This window comes from Nelumbo lutea, chromosome 1, assembly GCF_056320005.1.
Source record: "Nelumbo lutea isolate HS-2025 chromosome 1, American lotus-T2T, whole genome shotgun sequence".
NCBI classification, from domain to species: domain Eukaryota; kingdom Viridiplantae; phylum Streptophyta; class Magnoliopsida; order Proteales; family Nelumbonaceae; genus Nelumbo; species Nelumbo lutea.
The window spans coordinates 198,230,012-198,251,724 of record NC_142684.1 but is presented as its reverse complement, the minus strand read 5'-3'; the positions used below and the strand labels follow the sequence as shown (position 1 = coordinate 198,251,724).

Sequence of the window (21,713 nt, the reverse complement as noted above, 5' to 3'; positions counted from 1 at the left end):
GAGATGTCTGGTCTCGTGATAGTCAAATAGTTCAGCTTCCCCACTAGTCGTCTATACCTTCCAGGATCATCAAATATTCCCCCTATATCACCGCTCAACTTAACATTTGGTTCCATAGGAGTCTCAGCCGGTTTTGCACCTAACAGTCCTGTTTCGTCCAATAGATCGAGAACATATTTTCTTTGGCACAGGTTTACACCTTGTCTTGATCTAGCAACTTCTATACCCAAGAAATACTTCAATGTCCCAAGGTCTTTTGTTTGAAAATGATTTTGTAGAAAGACCTTGAGTTTGTCGATCCCCAATTTGTCACTGCCAGTTATGACAATATCATCCACATAGACCACTAATAAAATCTTTCCAGCTTCTGAGTCATAGCTGAACACTGAGTGATAAACCTGGCATTGTTTCATTCCAAAATTCTTCACCACTTCACTAAACTTCCCGAACCAAGCACGAGGCGATTGTTTCAACCCATAAATTGCCTTTTTCAGTTTGCACACCCTTACCAGCCTCCCCTTGAGCAACAAACCCAGGTGGTTGCTCCATATATACCTCCTCTATAAGGTCACCATGAAGGAAGGCATTTTTTATGTCAAGTTGAAATAAGGGCCAATCATACATAACTGCCAGGGAAATTAACACACGGACAGAGCTAATCTTAGCCACTGGAGAGAAGGTCTCCATATAGTCCACTCCATACAACTGTGAATACCCTTTAGCAACAAGTCTGGCTTTCAGACGCTCCACACTACCATCTGGCAAGTATTTAACAGTATACACCCATTTACAACCCACAACATGCTTACCAGGGGGAAAAGTAGTGAGCTCCCACGTGTGAGTATATTGAAGAGCAGAGAGTTCCTCCTCCATTGCCTGCCTCCACCCAGGTGAACTAAGAGCCTCCTGGACATTGTTAGGCATGGAAATAGATGACAATAGTGAAACAAACTGGCGATGTGAGGCGGAAAGGCGAGATACTGAAACAAAATTGGAAATGGGATGGAGAGTAGAACTACGTTTACCTTTCCGTAAGGCAATGGGTAGGTCAAGTCCTGAAGATTCAGCAATAGGAGCAATGACAGGATCCACGGACAAGGTAGAAGCTGGAGGAGGGGCCGGTGTCGTTCGACGTGTATACACTTGTCGAATTGGTGGTCGTTCAGTAGGGATCTGTACTGGATGAGATGACGAGTCAACTCCAATAGGAACACCCGGAACAGGATCATTGACCGGAAGAGGAAGAGGAAGTAAAGGTGGAGACAAAGATGCTTCAGTTCCTGAGAAGAAGGGAACATACTCAAAAAAGGTGACATCAGGACAAACATAGCACTTCCGAGTAATGGGATTGTAACACTTGTACCCTTTTTGAGTCCGAGAGTAGCCAAGAAAGACACACTTAATGGAGCGTGCATCCAATTTGTCTATTCCAGGACTCAGATTGTGAACAAAGCACACACAGCCAAAGATACGAGGTGTTAATGGAAAGGGAGACAAGGTGGGAAACAAGATAGAGAAGGGAGACCGATCATGAAGAATAAAGGAGGGCATCCGATTAATGAGGAAACACGCAGTAAGTACAGCATCACTCCAAAATCGTTTAGGAACACTCATATGATGAAGAATAGACCGAGCTGTTTCAAGGAGATGACGGTTCTTCCGTTCAACCACCCCATTTTGTTGAGGAGTGGATGCACAAGAAGTTTGATGAATAATGCCATGCTGTTCTAAATACTGTTGAAAGGAAGTTAGAAAATATTCACGACCATTATCTGAACGAAGAACTTTGATTGGAACACCAAATTGTGTACGTATTTCAGCATGGAATTTTTGAAAAATGGAAAATAATTCACTCCTTTCTTTCATTAAATAAATCCATGTCATTCTTGAACAATCATCAATAAAAGTGACAAAATACTTGTAACCATTATAAGACTCTATTTTGATCGGGCCCCAAACATCTGAATGAACCAAAGCAAAAGGACTCAACATACGACTTTCAAAGCTAGGACTGAAGGAAACACGACAATGTTTCCCAAACTGACACGACTCACACTGTAACACTGACAAATGACTCAAAGACAGAACTAATATCTTGAGTGCCTTGAGAGAAGGATGTCCCAGTCAACAATGCCACTGTAGAGGAGTGAGTGAAGTCTGAAGTGCAACTGACGATCCACCACCGTCAAGGTAATACAATCCACCAGCTTCATGCCCCCCACCAATCTTCTTCCCCGTCCTGAGATCCTGAAAAACACAAGAGGAAGGGAAAAAAGTAACAGAGCAGTTAAGAGTCTTGGTTAATTTACTAACAGACATAAGATTGAATGGAAACTTAGGAACATATAGAACAGATGATAAAGAAAGAGAAGCCATGTCAACATTGCCAACACCACAGATGGGAGAGGAGGAACCATTGGCAAGGGTAACAGTTTGAGATGTGGAAGTTTCAGAGAGAGAAGAGAACACACCTGGAGTCCCGGTCATGTGATCAGAGGCTCCAGAGTCAATAATCCAAGGAGAGGTTTTAGATGACAGGCAAGCTATACCTGAGTGGGCAAGAGTAGCAGTAGTGTACTGTGAAGTGGACTGAAGGAACTGCTCATACTCATCATGCGGTACACTCACCATCTCCCTTCTGAAAACAGATGTAGATGTGGAAGGAGTTAGGTCTGCCTGTTGATTATCACTGACATCAACCCCACCAGCAATAGCATGATTGGCCCATTTAGAGGGAGAGTGGCCATGAAGATCATAACAGAAATTTACGGAATGTCCTTCCCCGCCACAGTGGGTACACTTCCTTGTAGAGCTGCCTTTTTCTTTTCCACGGCCTCCCCCTGAGTCACGACCACCACCACGGCCAAATATGGAACCACCACGACCCCCTCGGGAGGCATGTCCTCCCCCTTTCGTACCACGTCCACCTCCTCTGGCTGTTACAAAAGCTGATCTATCAGATTGTGTGGGATTCTCTATCTGTCCCAAAGAAATCCTGCGGAGCCGAGCAAACACTTCCTCAAGTGTAGGAAGGGTAGAGCCCCCCAATATTTGGGCTCTAACTGGTTCATACTCTGATTTCAACCCCACTAAGAACCTTGTGACATCTAGTTGTTCCCTCTGTTGTTGCTGAACTTTAACATCTGGAGTGAGAGGATGATAGACATTGAGTTCATTTATGAGGTTCTTCATACTGGCATAGTACTCTTCTAGGGTTTTATTTCCTTGTTGCAGACCAAAGTACTCCTGATAGAGCTGATATACCCTTGTAGTATTATCTTGCCCAGAATACAGCTTCTTGGCATGTTCCCATATGTCCTTAGTTGTATCTAAGAACATGAAGTTGACACTTATTTTGGGTTCCATACTGTTCCATAGCCATGTCATGATTTGAGCATCCTCCTGTTCCCAATCATCAAACCCTGGAGAGTCAGCCGGTGGTTTATCTTCTTTCACATACTTCACTTTTCTCTTTGCCTTGAGAAAAACTTCCACCGACTTGGCCCATGGAACATAGTTCTCACCATTCAGTTTAATTGAGGTCATCTGTACACCTAGATAGTCAGAGGAAACCACCACACTAGGTTTCTGATCACTACAACCATCTCCCATTGCTGCCATGATACTCTTTCAATGCTGCCTCTAATCTGAATTCCCAATCACCAACTAATTGCTACTGTCAAGAGTTTGATGTTCCAGAACCTACAGCAGTCCCTAAACACAATGATAGATACACACGCCTTTGTTCTTATCCACACCACTACTGATTTCACAAAAAAAAAAAAACACAGACTACACCGACATTAACTCAGCACTTACTAACCACATGCAAGCTCATTTACAACTACTCAACAAAAACTCAACTAGCTGTCACACCACTACTGCTGTCAAGAGTTTGTGCATTACAAGCACCACCACAACTACTTAGCAAAAACTCAACTAGCTGTCACACCATTACTGCTGTCAAGAGTCCGTGCATTACAAGCACCACCACACAGCCATAGCTGTCACACACAATACAGACCTGCTTTAACGCTTTTAAGAGGGCACCACAAGACCAACAAAAAAAAAAAAACTCAACTGGTACCATTGCATTACACCTTGCACCATTCGGCCACCTACAGTAGCAACCCTTACACCATTTGGTCACTGTAAACACAACCTGTTCTTGGAATTTTTTCCAAGAACCAGGGCAACAACCAACTTAGTTTTCTAGGTTCTAATCAGTCCTCTCAAGTTCTTGAAGATTTTCAACCCAGAAATACCAACAGCACACAAAGGAGAGATAACCAACCTTCGTTTGAGAGCTTCAGCCAACCATTCACTGCTGAAGTTGTTTTCTTAGGAAAGAAGGTTCTGAGCACCAGAAAAAAACTGTGATGTTTCAGGCCTGGGACGAATCACTTTTCTCCATTGACAGCCCAGAGAAGAAAAGGAGAGAACTGAAGCACGAACTGAAGTTGTCACGAACTAAAACAGGTCACGAACTGAAGTTGTCACGCTCTGATACCATGTTTTCACTGTAACTACTGTAGCTACTGTAGCTACAGTAGTCCGAACCAGTAAGGAGAAGAAGAAGAAGATGAAAGAACTGTCGAACTTGATAGCTAAACCCTATCAGTCGACCTCTTAATAGTGATTAGGCTTCTAATTAAATGTACAAGGACTAAACTGCCCCTACTTAAGTATGGGACAGAGAACCTCTAATAAGACTGCCACATAAGCTCATAGCTTAACCAAGGTGAGATGACTAATCTACCCTTATTCGGCTAACTCTAACAGTATCCATATCTTTATCATGTCCACATGAATATTTAAATTTGCTAAATTCTATAAATAAATAGTGCTGAACGGCAAATTATCTTTTTCTGCCATATTAATAATTTTGGTTAGAACTTACAAGAAGCTACCACAAGAAAAAACAAATTGGTTTTAATTTTAAATGCATCCTTCAAAAGGCCATATTTTTCTAGCCTTGAAATTTTATTTTTATTATTATTATTATTATTATTATTTTATTATTTTTAATTGTTACATGCAAATGCATGTACTCTTTTACTGCTTGGTAATAAAATGAGGGTCTAGAAGAGCTGGGGGTAGACCAAAAAGGACATCAGATGAAGTAATGAGAAATGATTTAAGAGCCCATAATCTAACAATGGATATGATGCTGAACAGAGCGGAATGGCAGAGCAGGATTCATGTAGTTGACCTTATATGGTTGGGACAAGGCTTAGTTGAGTTGAGTTGAGTTGAGATGCATCTCAATTCAATGTTGTTTTCAACCATATTTTAGTCATCAGTCCCTCAAAATAGAGTGTGTACCCTGCAAAGTGCAAATTTACAAGAACATTTCTTGTAGTCATTGCTTTTTAAAAGTTTGAAGTAAAAAAAAAAAATACATTTATAGTTACAACAATTATTTTCGTTTTCTTGTATATGTTTTTCCTTATTGAAAGTTTCCATTACCTATCAAAAATTTGTAAAATCGAAATTATATTTCACATTGATTTAAGTGATTAAATTGAAAAGAAAACAGCAATAAAAGAGTTGATTTCTCACAAGAAATTGATAAGAAAAGGAAGAAGGAAGAATACAGCAATAAGAAGAGAAGAAAGATGGAGAAAGGAAGGAGGAGAGGAGTTATCGTATCACTCCAGCCTCCCTTAGTCACTTTTATTAGTTATGTTATTAACAAATGGTGGAATTGCATAGATGCCCTTAATAGGGCATACGACTCATGAAACATAAATAAGTAAGAATAGGAGGCTCATATACTTAAAGCACATTAAGAAAAGACAACTAATAACAGAACAAATAATAAAGAACACCAAGGCCCATCTGGCCCAATATCTCTACATGACTGATGAGTCTAATTACCATCTTTGATGTGTTTATGTGAAATACCTAACATTATCTAACAAGTTGGGGGACTTATTTTGTTATAGGAGTTCAAATATATGTGACACTTGTACATGTTTGGTGATATGTCCCATTTGACACAATCCACTGGTAGAAGTTCCTTCTACTGTTAGTGGGATTCTTATCAAATTGTGCCTTATTAAAAATATCATGCTAATATGACTATAGGTATCAGATATTTTAACATTCATGTTTCTATTTTGTTTGTACGTTATTCTGGACCTCTACAAATTGATGAACCGGGTTGGAACACAATAAAAATTTAGAACTCAGGAAATGAACTTGATTTAAAAGCATAAATAGATGCAGACATACATTTTAGTATCTAATAACATATAAAAAAATTCCCTAACAGGTTATTCATTAGTAGACATTGAGGAATGTTTGTTGTAAACCATTTAACCAAGTTGGTTCCCCAAATAAAATTAAATAACATAAGTTATTTTTCATAATGGGACCTGTTATATCAACAACATTTCGGGATCCTAGGGTTTGCCATGGATTGGATCTCCTACCCAGGGAAACCAGGAATATGTGGCAAATATAGTGATATTTGAATATGTTATTACTCCTATTTACTACTAAAAGCATATAAGGACCTTTGTCAGCCTTACAGTTTAGAAGAAACTAGGTGTTGGCAAAATTAAATTCCATGATATAGGTAATGACTTTCAGTAGTACTTACATTACTTATACCTATTTCTCAGTTAGTAATACTATCATAATTGATCTTTACATGCAAACTATTATGAAAACTATCCCTTTTTCTTCATTCCAGTTAGCAAAATTGTCACCTGATGATATGAAAGCCGTGAATAATATGAGATTACTTGAGCGACAATCAGATGCCAAAAAGGCCTCAATGGGGGGATTCTCTCTCAAATTTGATGCTCAAAAGGTAAATATAGTAATAGTGAAAATGCTTCATCCAAAATTGGGCACCTGACTATATATAGGATCTGAATCTGATTTTGATTATTTGTGTTCTTTGGTTGATTATCAGAAGAAGAATGCAGCTAGAAAGGATCGAACTGGTGAAGAAGAAGCGTGGCAACTATCAAGGTTTTACCCTATGATAGAGGTATACTTTAGATCAGGTTTATCAGTTTATGGCCTCTTTCCATCAGTTGCTTATGCCATTTAATCACATTTTTCTTGTTTTCTCTTAAATTTTATCTGCATTCCCTCATAGTTGGTATTTGGAATAGATATAGATATTCATAATGTGTACTGAAAGTAGTGGGATTAGCTAGCATTATTTTGATCATTTGTTATATGAACCTTGTCAATACCATATTCGGGTTACATAGTCATGTCTGTTATTCATTTCCAGGCTGAAAAAGTGGGAAAAAAACCTAAGAGTAAGAATTCTAGAGACATCTTAATTGGTTACTTAAAATTTTTCATTTAAGAAGGGAAGTATGTAGAATTTATTCATTTATATTGCTTCTCCATATTCGCATTATACTTTTAATTTATTGATAAGCTTATGGTTGATCATTGAAGAAAATTGAAGAGAGGAGAGCTTGAGAGTTCAGCAATGAGGGTCTGAGAATGAGAGTTTCGAACCTACACTCTCTCAGCACCCTAACATTCTTTTATTAAGATATATTTGAATAATTACGAGGCCCTTAGGTGGGCAAGAATTTACGAAGAACTTAATATAGACAGGATGGGCCCAGAATAAGGCCCATTACAAAAAAGAAACATAATAACAAGAAAGAATAAACAACCTATGGGCCATTCGGCCCATCTTCTCTACACTCCCCCTCAAGCTGAGCATAGATGTCAATCATGCCAAGCTTGCTGGTATCATGCTGAAGTTTTGCCTTGGGAATGCCTTTGGTGAGAAAATCTGCCAACTGTCCTTCAGATGTGATGAAAGGAAGACACTTCACCCGAAGAGATCCTTTCCCTAATGAAGTGTCGATCAACTTCAATATGCTTGGTTCTATCATGTTGCACTGGGTTGTGAGCAATGTTGATGGCAGCCTGATTATCACAGTACAACATCATTGGCTTGTCATATTCAACTCCAAGTTCTTCCATCAATGATTTTAGCCATAATAATTCAGAAACTCCATGTGTCATGGCCCTGTATTCTGCTTCAGCAGAGGACCGAGCAACAACCGATTGTTTCTTGCTTCTCCAAGAAACAACATTACCAGCCACCAAGCTACAATACCCAGAAGTAGATCTTCTATCATCAATGTTTCTGGCCCAATCAACATCGGTGTAGGCTTCAAGTTTCATATGACCATGCTTGGCAAACAGAATACCTTTTCCTGGGGAGCCCTTCAAATAACATAGGATTCTCTCTGTTGCTGCCATATGAGTGTCTCGGGGAGCATGCATGAATTGGCTAATGCAATTGACTGCATATGCAATATCTGGCCGAGTCATGCATAGATATAAAAGTTTCCCAAGAAGTCTCTAAAAGATTACTTTGTCTTCTAACAATGTCCCTTCTGAGGCTGTGAGCTTATGACTCATATCAATAGGAGTAGCAACTGGTCTAGCACCCATCTTTCCAGTCTCAGAGAGCAAGTCAAGAACATACTTCCTTTGGGAGATAAGAATCCCATCCTTGGATCGAGCCACTTCTATACCAAGAAAGTATCTCAAGTCCCCCAAATCTTTAATCTCAAACTCTGTATGGAGAAAAGATTTTAGATCATGAATTCCTGAAACATCATTACCAGTCATTACAATATCATCTACGTACACAATGAGGTATACTGCTAGAGGTCCACTCCTCTTCACAAAAAGAGTATGACCGGACTATGTCTACACATAACCAAAGTTAACAAGTGTTGTTCTAAATTTCTCAAACCATGCTCTAGGTGACTGTTTTAGTCCATTAAGAGATTTCTTCAGCCTGCATACCTTCCCTTTCATATAAGTTCCATACATCCCTGGAGGAAGAGACATATAAACCTCCTCATGTAATTCACCATTCAGAAATGCATTCTTCACATCCAATTGATAAAGGGGCCAGTCAAAGTGAGCAGCTAAAGATAGAAGAACCCTAACAGATGTCATCTTGGCAACAGGTGCAAAGGTCTCTAAATAATCAATCCCATATATCTGTGTATAGCCTTTTGCAACCAGCCTGGCCTTGTACCTTTCAATAGTGCCATCAGCTTGGTATTTGATAGTAAAGACCCACTTGCAACCGACAGGATCCTTCCCTTCAGGCAAATCCACCACTTCCCATGTGTCATTCTTGTATAAGGCATCGATTTCAGATCTCATAGCATCCCTCCACTCTGGAATCTTAAGAGCTTTTGACACAGACCTGGGAATAGGATGAGAAGCTACAGAAGAGAGATAGGCAAAGTATGGAAGTGAAAGCAAATTGTAAGAAAGGTGCTTGGAAATGCAGTGTGCAGTGCACTTCCGTTTTCCTTTCCTAACAGCAATGGGAATATCAAGGTCAGGGAAGGATGAATCCAAAGATGCTGAAACAGTACCTATTGTCTCTTCTGTGACTGGAAGTGTATGAGGCCCATGTGTTGTAGGAGAAACAACCTGTACATTTCTGAATCTTTGCCTTTGATACACCTTGGGATTGAGGATAGGACGAGGAGGTAGAGTACTGGGACAAGGGGAAATGAATGATTGATCCACCCTTGATGCATTTGAAGGAGAAGCAGACACATCAAGAGACTCAACAGGGACAGGAAGAGGAAGAGCAAACACCTGTGACAAATCCTCCCCCTGTGGACAATGTCCTTCTGGAGAGGAACCATAAAAGGGCAGAAGGTAGGAATAAGGAATCCGTAGCCTTGATGGTTCCCTTACCAGAGATAGGGGCAAGTGAACCATCAGCTAAAGTGATTTTATCACGTCCAGGGAGCAAGTCATATGAAACAAATAGGGTGGAAAGATTGGTCATATGGTTAGAAGCACCTATGTCAATAATCCAAGGGATCTTGAGATTACCTGAAGTGGTAGCATGATTGGCAGAAGCCCTTATACCTGAATGAGCAAATGCTGAAGCAGCAGAAGAATTGCTTGAAGGGTTGGAAGAAGAGGTCACATCACTCAGCTGATTGATCATCTTCCCAAACTTTTCATATTCTGCTCTCATGGCTGCCAACTGTGCAGAAGCAGACATTTCTTCACTATCTGGCCTGACAGCTACATTTGCATTTCCTGATCTTTTACTATCATACTTTTTCTGAAACCGACTGGGAACAAGATTAGGATGTAGTTTCCAACACTTATCTTTGGTGTGCTTTGACTTCTTGCAGTACTCACATATAACTTCTTTCTTTCCTATGCCACCAGAAGTTCCAGCATTCCCTTTGGGTTTAATCCCCATATTGGCAAAGTGATCATTCATATCAGCCCCTTGAACCTGAACAGCCCTTCTGCTCTCTTCACTACTCACCAATGCATAAGCTTGTGACAAAGAGACACACTCCTTGGAAAGAATATTCTGTTTTGTGATATCATATTCTGGGTTTAGTCCAGTTAAGAACTCAAATACCCTGTTCCTTTCAACCAATTTTCTGTAGGTCTCTGCATCATTGGTGGTGTCCCAAGGTACAACTTCTATTAGGTCAATCTCTTGCCATAAGGACTTCAGGGTTGAGAAATATACAGCAAGAGGTTTCTCCCATTGTCTTAAATTCTTTACATCACTTCTCAATTTATATGCCCGGGCCACATTGAGTTTTTGTGAATAGGTTTCCGCAACACTGTCCCAAATTTCTTTTGCTGAATTCATCCATAGGTAGTGTTGGCTGATTTGCGGCTGCATTGAGTTCACAAGCCACCCAATGACAGTGTAATTTTCTTGCATCCTCTTCTTGTAGGATGGATCATCTTCTGGGGGAGCCTTTTTACTTCCGGAAATGAATCCCCACTTTCCTCTACTACAAACATGAATCTTTACTGATTGTGATCATGCCAGATAATTAGTTCCATCTAATTTAACTGTGGTCACAGTCAATAAGGAATCATTTGTAGTTCCCTGAACCAGTCCATATTCAGCACCATTTTTGTTTTCAAACTCTGAAGAGTACATCATGTAAACACTCTAAACAGAGTTCAGCCGACCACAAGAAGACAATATACTGAGTTCAGCCTTCAAGAAGTAATCAGAAACTCTTAGGCACTGTGCACTCAGCCGAAGTACCTTTTCAAAGCTGTGCACTCAGCCAAGAAGAGTAAATACCAATCGGTATTGCTGAACAGGCCTTTTCACAAACACAGTGTGGGCAATAGAGACAGCCCCACTGTCAAGGAAGAGAAAAGACCCCAAAAAACCGTTCGTACAGCCCCTTAAAACAGCCAAAATATGAGTAACAATACACAGCCTTGTTACAAGGATGTTTCGGCAAGTTTTAACAGTCCAAGAAGAAGAGAAAAAACAGCCCAGAAATTTCTGGGTTAAATCAGATTTAATGCAATCGAAGGTAGTACAGAACAGCTAGGGTTTTTGGACACTTCAACAGTCCAAACACAGTCGAAGATAATACAGAACAACCAGAAACTGAGCACAACTTACAGTTCGAGCTTCAACAGTCCAAACACAGTCAAGCTTCAAAAACAGAACCGAGCTGTTCCCCTTCTCCTTCCCCTTTTTTTCTCTGATTCTTCCTGGCCACCGAACCCCTTCCCCAAGAGATTCTAGTCTTGGGCTCGTCCACTGACCTCCAAGAATCAGGCAGTATGTGACTAAGCTTCCAGCCCTATGATATTCAGGTTCAGATATGCTCTGACACCATGAAGAAAACTGAAGAGAGGAGAGCTTGAGAGTTCAGCAATGAGGGTCTGAGAATGAGAGTTTCGAACCTACACTCTCTCAGCACCCTAACATTTTTTTATTAAGATATATTTGAATAATTACAAGGAGGCCCTTAGGTGGGCAAGAATTTACAAAGAACTTAATATAGACAGGATGGGCCCAGAATAAGGCCCATTACAGAAAAGAAACATAAATAACAAGAAAGAATAAACAACCTATGGGCCATTCGGCCCATCTTCTCTACAATCATGTTTCTTTTGTATCACAGTGTGGTGAAGACTCATGAGGTATGCTATGGGTGAATAATGTGTTAGGGCCCAGAAAATATGATTGAAGATATAGATATCTGTGGTCAAGTCTGATTGGAAATCAGTATGATGTGGCATGAATTTTCTGTAAGAGGCATGATCATGGTTTGATATTTCACTATCCTGAGAAATTTTGCTCCAAGGAAGTGTGGACATGTTCTTTTGAAGTATTAAAAAAAAAACTGAGAATTTAGGGAAATTTAGGAAAAAAATTAAGGGTCAAACTTAAAAGGAACATAGCATGCCTTCAATTGAATGAAATATGAAAGTTGGATGAAAAATGAAAATTTTGGTCTGACTATAGAAGTTTTATGATGTTTATTTTAATGTTGATAAATGATTTCCTTAGATGATGATGACGATGATGATATATGATTTTTATTTTTTTAAGAGAGAGCCAAGAATCAAGGAGGTCTATTGAATGGATTTGAATAAATTGTTAATGCAAGCAAGAAATTGGGGTTTTTCATTATGGGAGAGAAGTATTAGGTGATTGGATTCTATCATACGATCACAGAAAGGCATTCTGTTTTTTTTTTTGTTTTTTTTGGGCGGGGGGTGGGGTGGGGGGGATGTGGTGGTGTTCTTAGAAGGGTTTTGGGAGGAGGATATTGGTGGACTGAAATAATATTATATTACTTGGAAAGCTGTGGAGGATGCAAACTGCATGTTGAATAGAAAAAATTCCTTTTGTAGAGGCTAAAGGAGAGGCAACAAAGGTGACTGTTTCATGGGATGAATATCAAGGACATTGTAAGGTTTCCCATGTGGTAGACTGAAATAATATGATATTACTTGGAAAGGTGTAGAGGATGCAAACTGCATGTTGAATAGAAAAATTTCCTTTTGTAGAGGCAAAAGGAGAGGCAACAGAGGTGACCGTTTCATGGGATGAATATCAAGGACATTGGAAGGTTGTCCATGTGGTTGGCCAGTTGGTTTCCTTATTTATTCTGTTTTGTTGGTCTAGTGGCCTCTAGGTACTGAGGGGATTATGGTGTCTCTTCATGCTGATGATCTGTATTATCCCTTCCTTGGGTTATGCTGAATATTTCTTGCCACATTCTTTTGGCAAGCTCTGGGTTTTCTCTGGGGTGTTGAAAGGTTGGCCATGGTTGTTATTTTGTGGGTTTACTTGTTTTGATGCTTTCAGAGAGTTAGTCACAACAGAGTTAAGTCCTAAACTATCTCCAGCTAGGTAATGCCTAGGTGTTTTGGGCTCGCTAGATTAGGCATGGCTTGGGTGATAGGTAACAACTTATATAGAAAACTTGATAATTATAAAATATATATATATATATATATTATTGCAAAACAAAGGGTAAAACATAGAATGAATTACTCTTCTATAAAGAGATATCAAGCATTTCGCTGTAGCAAGAATCAAGTTTGCTAACAAATAGATGCCAGATAATAGTTGTTAGAAGAACGGAAGAACTATATTGAATCTATCCTAGAGAATCCTGACATTCCAAGTTTAAATCATCATCATCATCCATGACTTATCCCAATTATATGGGGTCGGCTATACTCCAAGCTTAAATTGAACAAGGCAATTAGGCATGTGTATTCCCAATATTTTACAATCATAGCCTAACCAGAAAAACTCAACTCAACCTTAATCCCAACTATTTGGGTCGGCTAACCAGAAATACCAGATATAGAAATAAATTTTATATCCATCAAAGAGAAACCTGATTCTCCAAATGTAGGTTCTCACTTTCACATCACATAAGGCTAGATACAAATATTGATGTAGGAAATGTGTAATGTAGCGTATGATATCAGAGACTGTATTGTGTCCACTGTTTCAAGAGTTTGCAGGTGCCTTAATGGAGGTTTTCTGGAAAGGGAAAAAAAAGAAAAAGAAGAAAAGGAAAGTTGAATGAGAAAAATTGGCTGTGATAGGATAGAGTCTGACCATCTTTCCCAACAACAGAGACTGGATGAGGACCTAACATTTGACTCTCTCTCTCTCTCTCTCTCTCTCTCTCTCTCTCTCTGTTCGCTCTCTAATTCCATACAAAATATTTGTGCACATGACACCTATTATTATATTAAGGAGCCATTCCATCAAATATGGGGATATAATTCTTTTATATATTTGTTTTTTTTAAATTAATACCGTCTCCTAATTACTTAGATCTTTTTGAGTTTAACTAAATATTTTTTTATCCTGGAAAACTTTCATTATATGATTTTTCAATTACTATCTACACATATTTATAAGTGTTTATGCGCTAAATTATACTCTGGATGTCTCTATAAGGAATCAGGGTGCCATTTTGGGAGCATATCATGTCCAAAAAGGGTATTCTGAGCATATATGGGTATCCAGGTATCGTAGGTTATAGGTAGTTATTCTGATAAATTCTTGAAATTGAGATCTCTGAGAATGATATGTGTAGCGGATTTTTTAACTGGGAAATTTTGTATTACTTTTTTTCGAAATTTACTGTATCAGTTATAGAAATCGTTACCCATAGTAAGAACAGCTTCCTCTTGATGGCCACTGACTGCTGATCCGAACATTCTTTCCAACTGAAAATGTTACCCATATATCACAAGGACACTTCTTGATAGGGAATTTACACTAAAAATCGAAGCATCTGATAAAAATAGCACTTTTATATAGGTATATCAAGGTATCATAGTCTGTATTTTCAGAGTACCCTCCCAAGACCCCAGGTAAATGATATCAACATTTGGTAATTGCCATGACATCAGTGTTATACAGTAATATGGGACTTATCTTACAATTAGAACCACTAGGTAAGCCAGTTACCCCAATCCCAACCACAATGTGGTTTGCAGAGGTTCCTTCTGTCTGCTTGGTGATATTAGAACTTCCAAGTTCTGGAGATGACCACTTGAGGATCACTATAGGATCATTTTTAGTTAATCATGTTATTTACCTTTCTTGTTATACTGGGTAAAACCAGATACTCCCGGAAAGTGTTTTTTTTTTTTAACTAAATGTAAAACCAGATACTCCCTTTATCTTTTTCTGTTTCTCTTGATGGGTGGGAATTTAATCTCCACCTAATTACTTCCCTTTCAACTGCCTTTTAAACCAATAATTTGACACCCTGCATCTTCCCAGTCCTCTGCACCAAGTTTTTCCTACTTTATGCTGTAAGATTGGATCTAGTATGCAGCAAATTATTTACATTTGAAAGTGATTAGATATTTCATGCAAAGATTTGTATTTCTGTTTATGATCTGTTCCAACTTTTATTCTTGCCTCTTGAAGGAGATTATTGAAAAACTTAGCAAAGGTGACCTATCAAAGGATGACTACTCATGTATGAATGACCCAAGTCCCACTGTCCACGGCGGAACCCGAGGTGCATCAGTACGGACAACTCAAATTCCAGCTGCTCATTCAATTAGATCAAGGCGGACAGCTACATGGGCCCGTCCCCGTCATTCAGATGATGGGTGTTCAAGGTACTCTTACAATTCTTCTCTTTAAGGTTGCCTTTGTAGTCTGCATTCTTTGTGAATTGCATGCATGATGTGGGGTTGACCATCAGATTGGATAACCCATATCTTTTCCTGCCTATGTATACTATGCTACCCAGAATCCTATACATGCCAAGTGTACGGTGTACCAGTTTCAGACATGATACTTACTAGATATTGCACGAACACTTCTAGATGTACTCTATAGCATTGGTGTTTTTAGAATATGTGAAATGGTATGTTTTAATAAATTATAGTATAATATTAGAATTTTAATTAAATTTGACAATACATTATTGAGAACTAACATTTAGCTTCAAAAGCTAGATGTAAAAGCATGATCTACGCACATTATATGGGATACCAATACTTGTATCCATGTCCAGGGTTTTAGAAAATAAATAGCCCGTATCCCTGTTCCTTGTGTCCATTTGTTCTTTTGTATCTGGGAATCATAGTATGCGTGTACTTCCTGTATAGATGGTGATGATCATCTAATTGAGTTTGTACTGTGGTTATTCAATTTGTCCACCTTAAAAAACGAGAAGATTTTAATCTTGGCTTTCTCACTGTTTTCACCTCCAATTGAAACAATGAAGTTCCTTGACCGTTGGGTTTCCATATTCTTCTTTCTCTTGCATTGCTACTGTAGTGATTCAGTACTGAAGAATGCATTAAATGATTTCAAAAATATGGGCCAGCGTATCTTTGTATTTATCATAGGTGGAGCTACTAGATCTGAGGTAATAATATTTCAGCAGCAGCTTTTTATTTACAAATTCTACAGTCCAGTTGCATGTGCTGGCACACTGTTCTTATCAAATATCATTTTGTTTGTATTTATCAGTTACGTGTTTGTCACAAGCTCACAACAAAGTTGAAGAGGGAGGTTATTCTAGGCTCTTCTAGCATTGATGATCCACCACAATTTATATCGGTAAGAGCATTCTTCCATTAAATCCATATTTAGTGGAACAGCATCCACCACTAGTGGGCAAAAAATCAGTTGATTTTGTTTCACTGCCACCAGGCACCATGGAGGTTTAACTGAAACAAAATCAGCTTGAAACTTGATCCATCTACACTTCATCAATACATGTTTGAAGTGTGGAATGAAGTTATATTACAACTCTAAGAATGCTCTGGAAATATATGCATAAATCAGATGGAAAGCCATCTGATCATACTCAATATAGGTTACTATCCTCTAAATATGCAAGATATAACAAGGCAGGGGCCCCAGATTGTGACTATGGGTCTCACAGCACTGGAGAAAAAAAACTGCCTTGATGTGATTTTCCATACATGGCAGCTGCAGTGGCAGTTCCAGAGGGTTCACAGCATCTCATCCTCTCCACATTTGGTAAATTTTAGCCCAGTAGCTTTCCACCGTGAGAAAGGTTTAACAGGCTGAAATTAGCTCTTTGGGAAAAGGTGGGGTGGAAAAGGACTTGGACCTCAACTTCCAATCCACGTACAGAATATCCATAAGTCTAGCTTAGTTTCTCCAATGAGAAAGAGCTCTTGATCTAATAACAGTAAAAAAAGAGATCAAGCTATTGCCAACTTCTGATGTCTTTGCATCCAAACTGCAGAAACTAAAGATGCTGACAACAAAAGAACTTTCAGTGGATGATATTCGAATCTAAATTTGTGGATGCCTTGGGATGCTTGAGGCACACTTATGCTTTTAATGCCATCTGGCTGGCTTTCGCATCTTAATCATGGATACCATAGATCCACATTGCTTCTCCCATATCCTTTTTCTTTTCTTTTTCTCAGTATTGGGCAAATTTTTGGTTGAAAAATAGCCTGCTTGAAGCACAAGGTAGGAGCCAGAGTTGAGAGGACAGAATTGACTGTTCGGTCTGGCATTTTTCTTAATGGTGTTCCCACCCTTGGTGTTGTAATTGATAGGCTGAAAGCCACTGAACGATTCATATTGTATATAATGTCTTGCCATATGATGTACAAGCATAATTGGCTGCATGATATCGTACATGTATCCTGGAAGGTACAAGTATTTGGCACCTTGTGAGTATGGTTATTTATTTATTTATTTTTAAACTTGTTGCAAAGGGAATTCCAGATATAATTTGTTTATTTATTCAAAAGGAATATAATGAGAAATCTCCTTTACTCGGTTTGAGGTATGTCCTTAATCCTTCCCGTTTATGACATTCATGGTTGAGTAGACAACTATGAATTATGTTGAGAGGAAACACCAATGTAGCTTAGAATTTTTGAAAACATGAGAGGTATGGCCTTATTATCCACCGTGGGCTTCATGTTGGCCTTGTTACCTCCAAAACGGATCCAGAGTTTTCACTTCCATGAATTTATGCTATTTCTAATATGGCTTTTTTCTTAATACAAGCAACTAAGAAACATGGTCCACTAATGTAAGTATGATATGGCAGTTATAAGGTGTCTCATGCACCAGTAAACATGATTTACCGATGTTTCTGTTTAATGATGAATCGATGATTGTACAATTAAAAGTAAATAGTGAAAGTACTTGTACAGATAGATCATACCATATTCGAATTGGCCTAGATGGGTAGCGAGCCAGAGTTCCTACCGTACCACCATAAACAAAACACCCTCTTTTGCATTGTTTGGCTCCAAAGAAAAAATTATCACTTCCAAAAAATGAGTATACGATCCTAGTGTATCATGGCTTAGTATCCTCCACTTCCCATATCTAGATGAATAGCGAGGGAGGTGGTTGTAGACAGGGGTGGAGCCAATTATCTTAGTGGGGGGTCTTTGCCCCCCCCCTCCCCCCAGAGGATAATAAATAAATAAATAAATAAATAAATAAATATACACTTTCTTTAAACAAAATTGTAATATACCCAAACCTTGTCAGATCATTTTTCCCTTAAACCCTACTTCTACTCCCTATCTCCCCTACCTCACTTTTTTCTTTAACACTTTAATTCCTGCCCCCCCCCCCCCCTCAAAAAAAAAAAAAAGGAAATCAAAATTTCTGTAGTGTGGTTTCAAGGCTCTATGTTCAAAAACGGGGAAAAAGGAGAACAGCAATTTAGCCAAAATTCATTTTAAATAGGATTAATTCAGTGAATTTTCCATTGGAGCAATAAGTGGACTTGCATTTAGTCCTTTTTGGTAATTAAGTGGCATTTTATTACTATTAATTGCATATTTCAATCTGTTAACAATCCCTCGTTTTCATCAAGAAACTAAATCAATAAATTAGTAAAACCATATCAATATACATCTGGGCAATACTCAGGTTTGTTTCTCACAAATTTGATTATGGGTGAATTTTATGAAATCCAAGTGTATTTTATAGGGATGAATCACATAATCCCTCTCAAAGTTACAAGTTCTTGTCCTTTATCTGGCCTTGGAAATGGAATTCTATATTTACACGAATAATTATAAATCAAATAATTACAAATATTGAAACGGTGGCAGTGGCATAAGACAAACAACTGTCTGATATTGCTTTATTTATATAACTAGTGAATGAGCCCGTACTAAGTACGAGGAATCAGTAATGTTAAATTTACATTATGGAATCAATGTTGTTAAATTTATATTTATTAATATTTTAAATAATTATTAAAATTTTAAGAAATATTTATTTTAAAAAATAGTTTTTCAACAATTATTAGAATATGAATAGTTGTCTTTTGTTATGATACATAGAGGGTTAATGATTAATTGAGATTGATATAATGTAGGCAGAAGTGGTTGTGGATAACTACTTTTGCATTTTATGCACTTTTTTAGGGATGTATTGAAAATTGTTATAGTGGGTTGTGGGCTTTAGCAGGAATTTCTCAGAAATTGTCATACATCTAGCTTTCTAGAAAATGAGAAAGCCATTTATCTGGATGGTGGTAGTGAACTGTGAACTTCAACAACTTCTCAAAAAATGTCATGTGTCTAAATTTGAAAAAGTCATGTGTTTGAATGTGGGGGACTGTAGTTTGCATATATATATATATATATATATATATATATATAAGATAGATAGATAGATAGATAGATAGATAGATAGATAGATAGATAGAGAGAGAGAGAGAGATGTTTTATGTGGGTTTTTTTTTTGAAAATTGAGGCAAAATGTTTCTCCCTAAAAAATTAGGACAAATGACAACTCAGCACCACTAGAGGTGCAATCAAGTCGAGCCAAGCTGAGTCGAATTTTTATATGACTTAGCTTGATTCAACTAAAATGTTGTTAAGCTCAGATTCAAGTTTGAACTCGATTTGAGCTCTATTTCCTCTCGACTTTCTAAGCTTGATTTGATTAGCTCGAATTGATTCATTCTTATATTACTCATAGAAGGGATTTTTACAATATAAATGATAAGGTTTGGTAAATTAACAATTTTAGTAACCTTTTGAAAATAAAGGTGAAATCAAATAAAAAGACAAAAAAGGTAAGTTTTACTGGACAAAATTGCCCTTACATCTAAGCTACCTCACCTACATTTCTTCTTTGCTTTAGAGAAATATTTGCTCAAAACTGGGAGAAAGTTCAGAAAATACCAGGAGTGATCATGAAAAACCGAAAAACCAAACTTAATCAATGAGATCGAATTGAAAATTCGGGTTATTTGAACCAATCGGTTTGGTGTTTCCAAAAATCCGAAAGTACCAATTCGGTTTTGGTTAACCAATATTATATATATTTTTTCATATATATATATATATATATATATATATTACATTATCTATATATTATAAATGCATTATGTATTATAAATACATATTTATAATACATAATATTTTATTTATTATTTATAATATAATATTTTTTATTTATTATATATAAAATTATGAAAATCAAAAACCCAAAAACTGACGAACTGAATTAGCGATTAACCGAACTTATCAATCAATTAACCAATCAGCTTCAATTCGATTTTGGTTACCGGTTTTCTAAAAACCAGTCTACTGGTACAGTTTAGACAAAGGGCCCACAGTTCGGCTAACAATTTGTGAGCACCCTTAGAAAATACATTCGGCCTTTCGGTTAATCCAAGCATCTTGCATTGGTTGGATTTTTTTGGATAAATTTTGTATTATCCAAATTGGAGATAACTATTAAAGAGTTGCAGTTTAAAAAATTATCCAAACTAGAGATAACTATTAAAGAGTTGTTGTTTTTCGTAGTTCAAATCAGGTAGGCACGTTGTTGTAAGCATGTTAAATGAGCATTTTCAAATTATTTTTTGACATCTATCCCTTGAAATACCCCTAACCTACCCTTGAAAAAGATAAAAGACAACTTTTAACAGTTGTCAGAATATTTATAACGTGCTCAATGAATGTGCTTCCTATGTTGTGCCTATTGGATCCGGTCTCCTCCATTGAATGATGATGTGGTTGAGAGATTTGTCTCCTTTATAAGTTGCTTTCATATATTACAAAGTTGTAAGGCATAAAGTTATAAGTGCATCAAAACCATTATGTTACCCATTGGTTTCATTTATCTAAGTTTCTTTAGCACAATTTCATAACTTTTGTTTCATTAAGGATGATTTACAAGTTTTATAAGGTATGTGTTTAGTATAGCTTCTGTTTATTAAGGGGCCTTTGGCAAGCTTTTTTGGGAAGATCTTTTGGTAGCCCTGACAATTAAAAGATGCATTGAGCTTTTGCATTAAGATTTGAGTAGTTTGAAGTTTGTTTGGTTAAGGCGTGTCTTTCCACACAAAGACGAATAGAAAAAAAAAAACACAAAAGCTCCATTTGGAGCTTCTCGAAAATCACCCGCTTTAGGTGACTAGATCTATCATGAACCAAACGGGAAAAGACCGAATCACAGCCTGTTGAACTTATAAATAGTTGACAGATCGCATGGAAAGATGTGCCAAATTAGGCCTAAATAAACATTTATACTTGATTTGTCTTCAAAACTGAGAAAAGTACTTAATAAACCATTTATTGACAACTAGGTGCCACATTAATGAAGCTTCCCCCAACGGTTGGAAAGCACATAAATCAAGTATAAGTCCTTTGGGAGTGACAAATCGACACTACCAGAGAACACGTTCTCAAGGAACATGTAGTTCCCATATTGTCACAATTTATTTACAAACACATATTCGCCCTTTCCACGTAAGAGAAGGGACAATGTCCTCATTTCACATTGACAACATAAATTCTCCACCCTCCAAGCCTTAGTCCTCAAGCAATCTTCTTCATTTGTTCCTGGTGCTCCTGCTGTAAACCCACTATGCATCAAGGACTGATGGTGAATGACCAGTTTATCATAT

The 21,713-nt window shown here is 37.7% G+C and overlaps 1 protein-coding gene across 7 annotated transcripts in view; it reads left to right on the top strand.

Moving 5' to 3' along the window:
- LOC148880251 (SNARE-interacting protein KEULE-like) overlaps positions 1 to 17,531 on the top strand; it is a 113,950-nt gene extending 96,419 nt beyond the window's left edge. For 6 of the 7 annotated variants that reach the window (XM_088962118.1, XM_088962119.1, XM_088962121.1 and 3 more), the window contains 6 exons: positions 6,701 to 6,820; positions 6,926 to 7,003; positions 15,242 to 15,438; positions 16,106 to 16,196; positions 16,301 to 16,390; positions 17,049 to 17,531. In XM_088962118.1, coding sequence (XP_088818244.1) covers positions 6,701 to 6,820; positions 6,926 to 7,003; positions 15,242 to 15,438; positions 16,106 to 16,196; positions 16,301 to 16,390; positions 17,049 to 17,102 — 630 coding nt within the window. In that variant the 3' untranslated portion in view covers positions 17,103 to 17,531. The remainder of the gene's footprint in view (positions 1 to 6,700; positions 6,821 to 6,925; positions 7,004 to 15,241; positions 15,439 to 16,105; positions 16,197 to 16,300; positions 16,391 to 17,048) is intronic. The other variant, XR_016104506.1, reaches the window with a different exon arrangement.
- Positions 17,532 to 21,713: the final 4,182 nt, after the last annotated feature.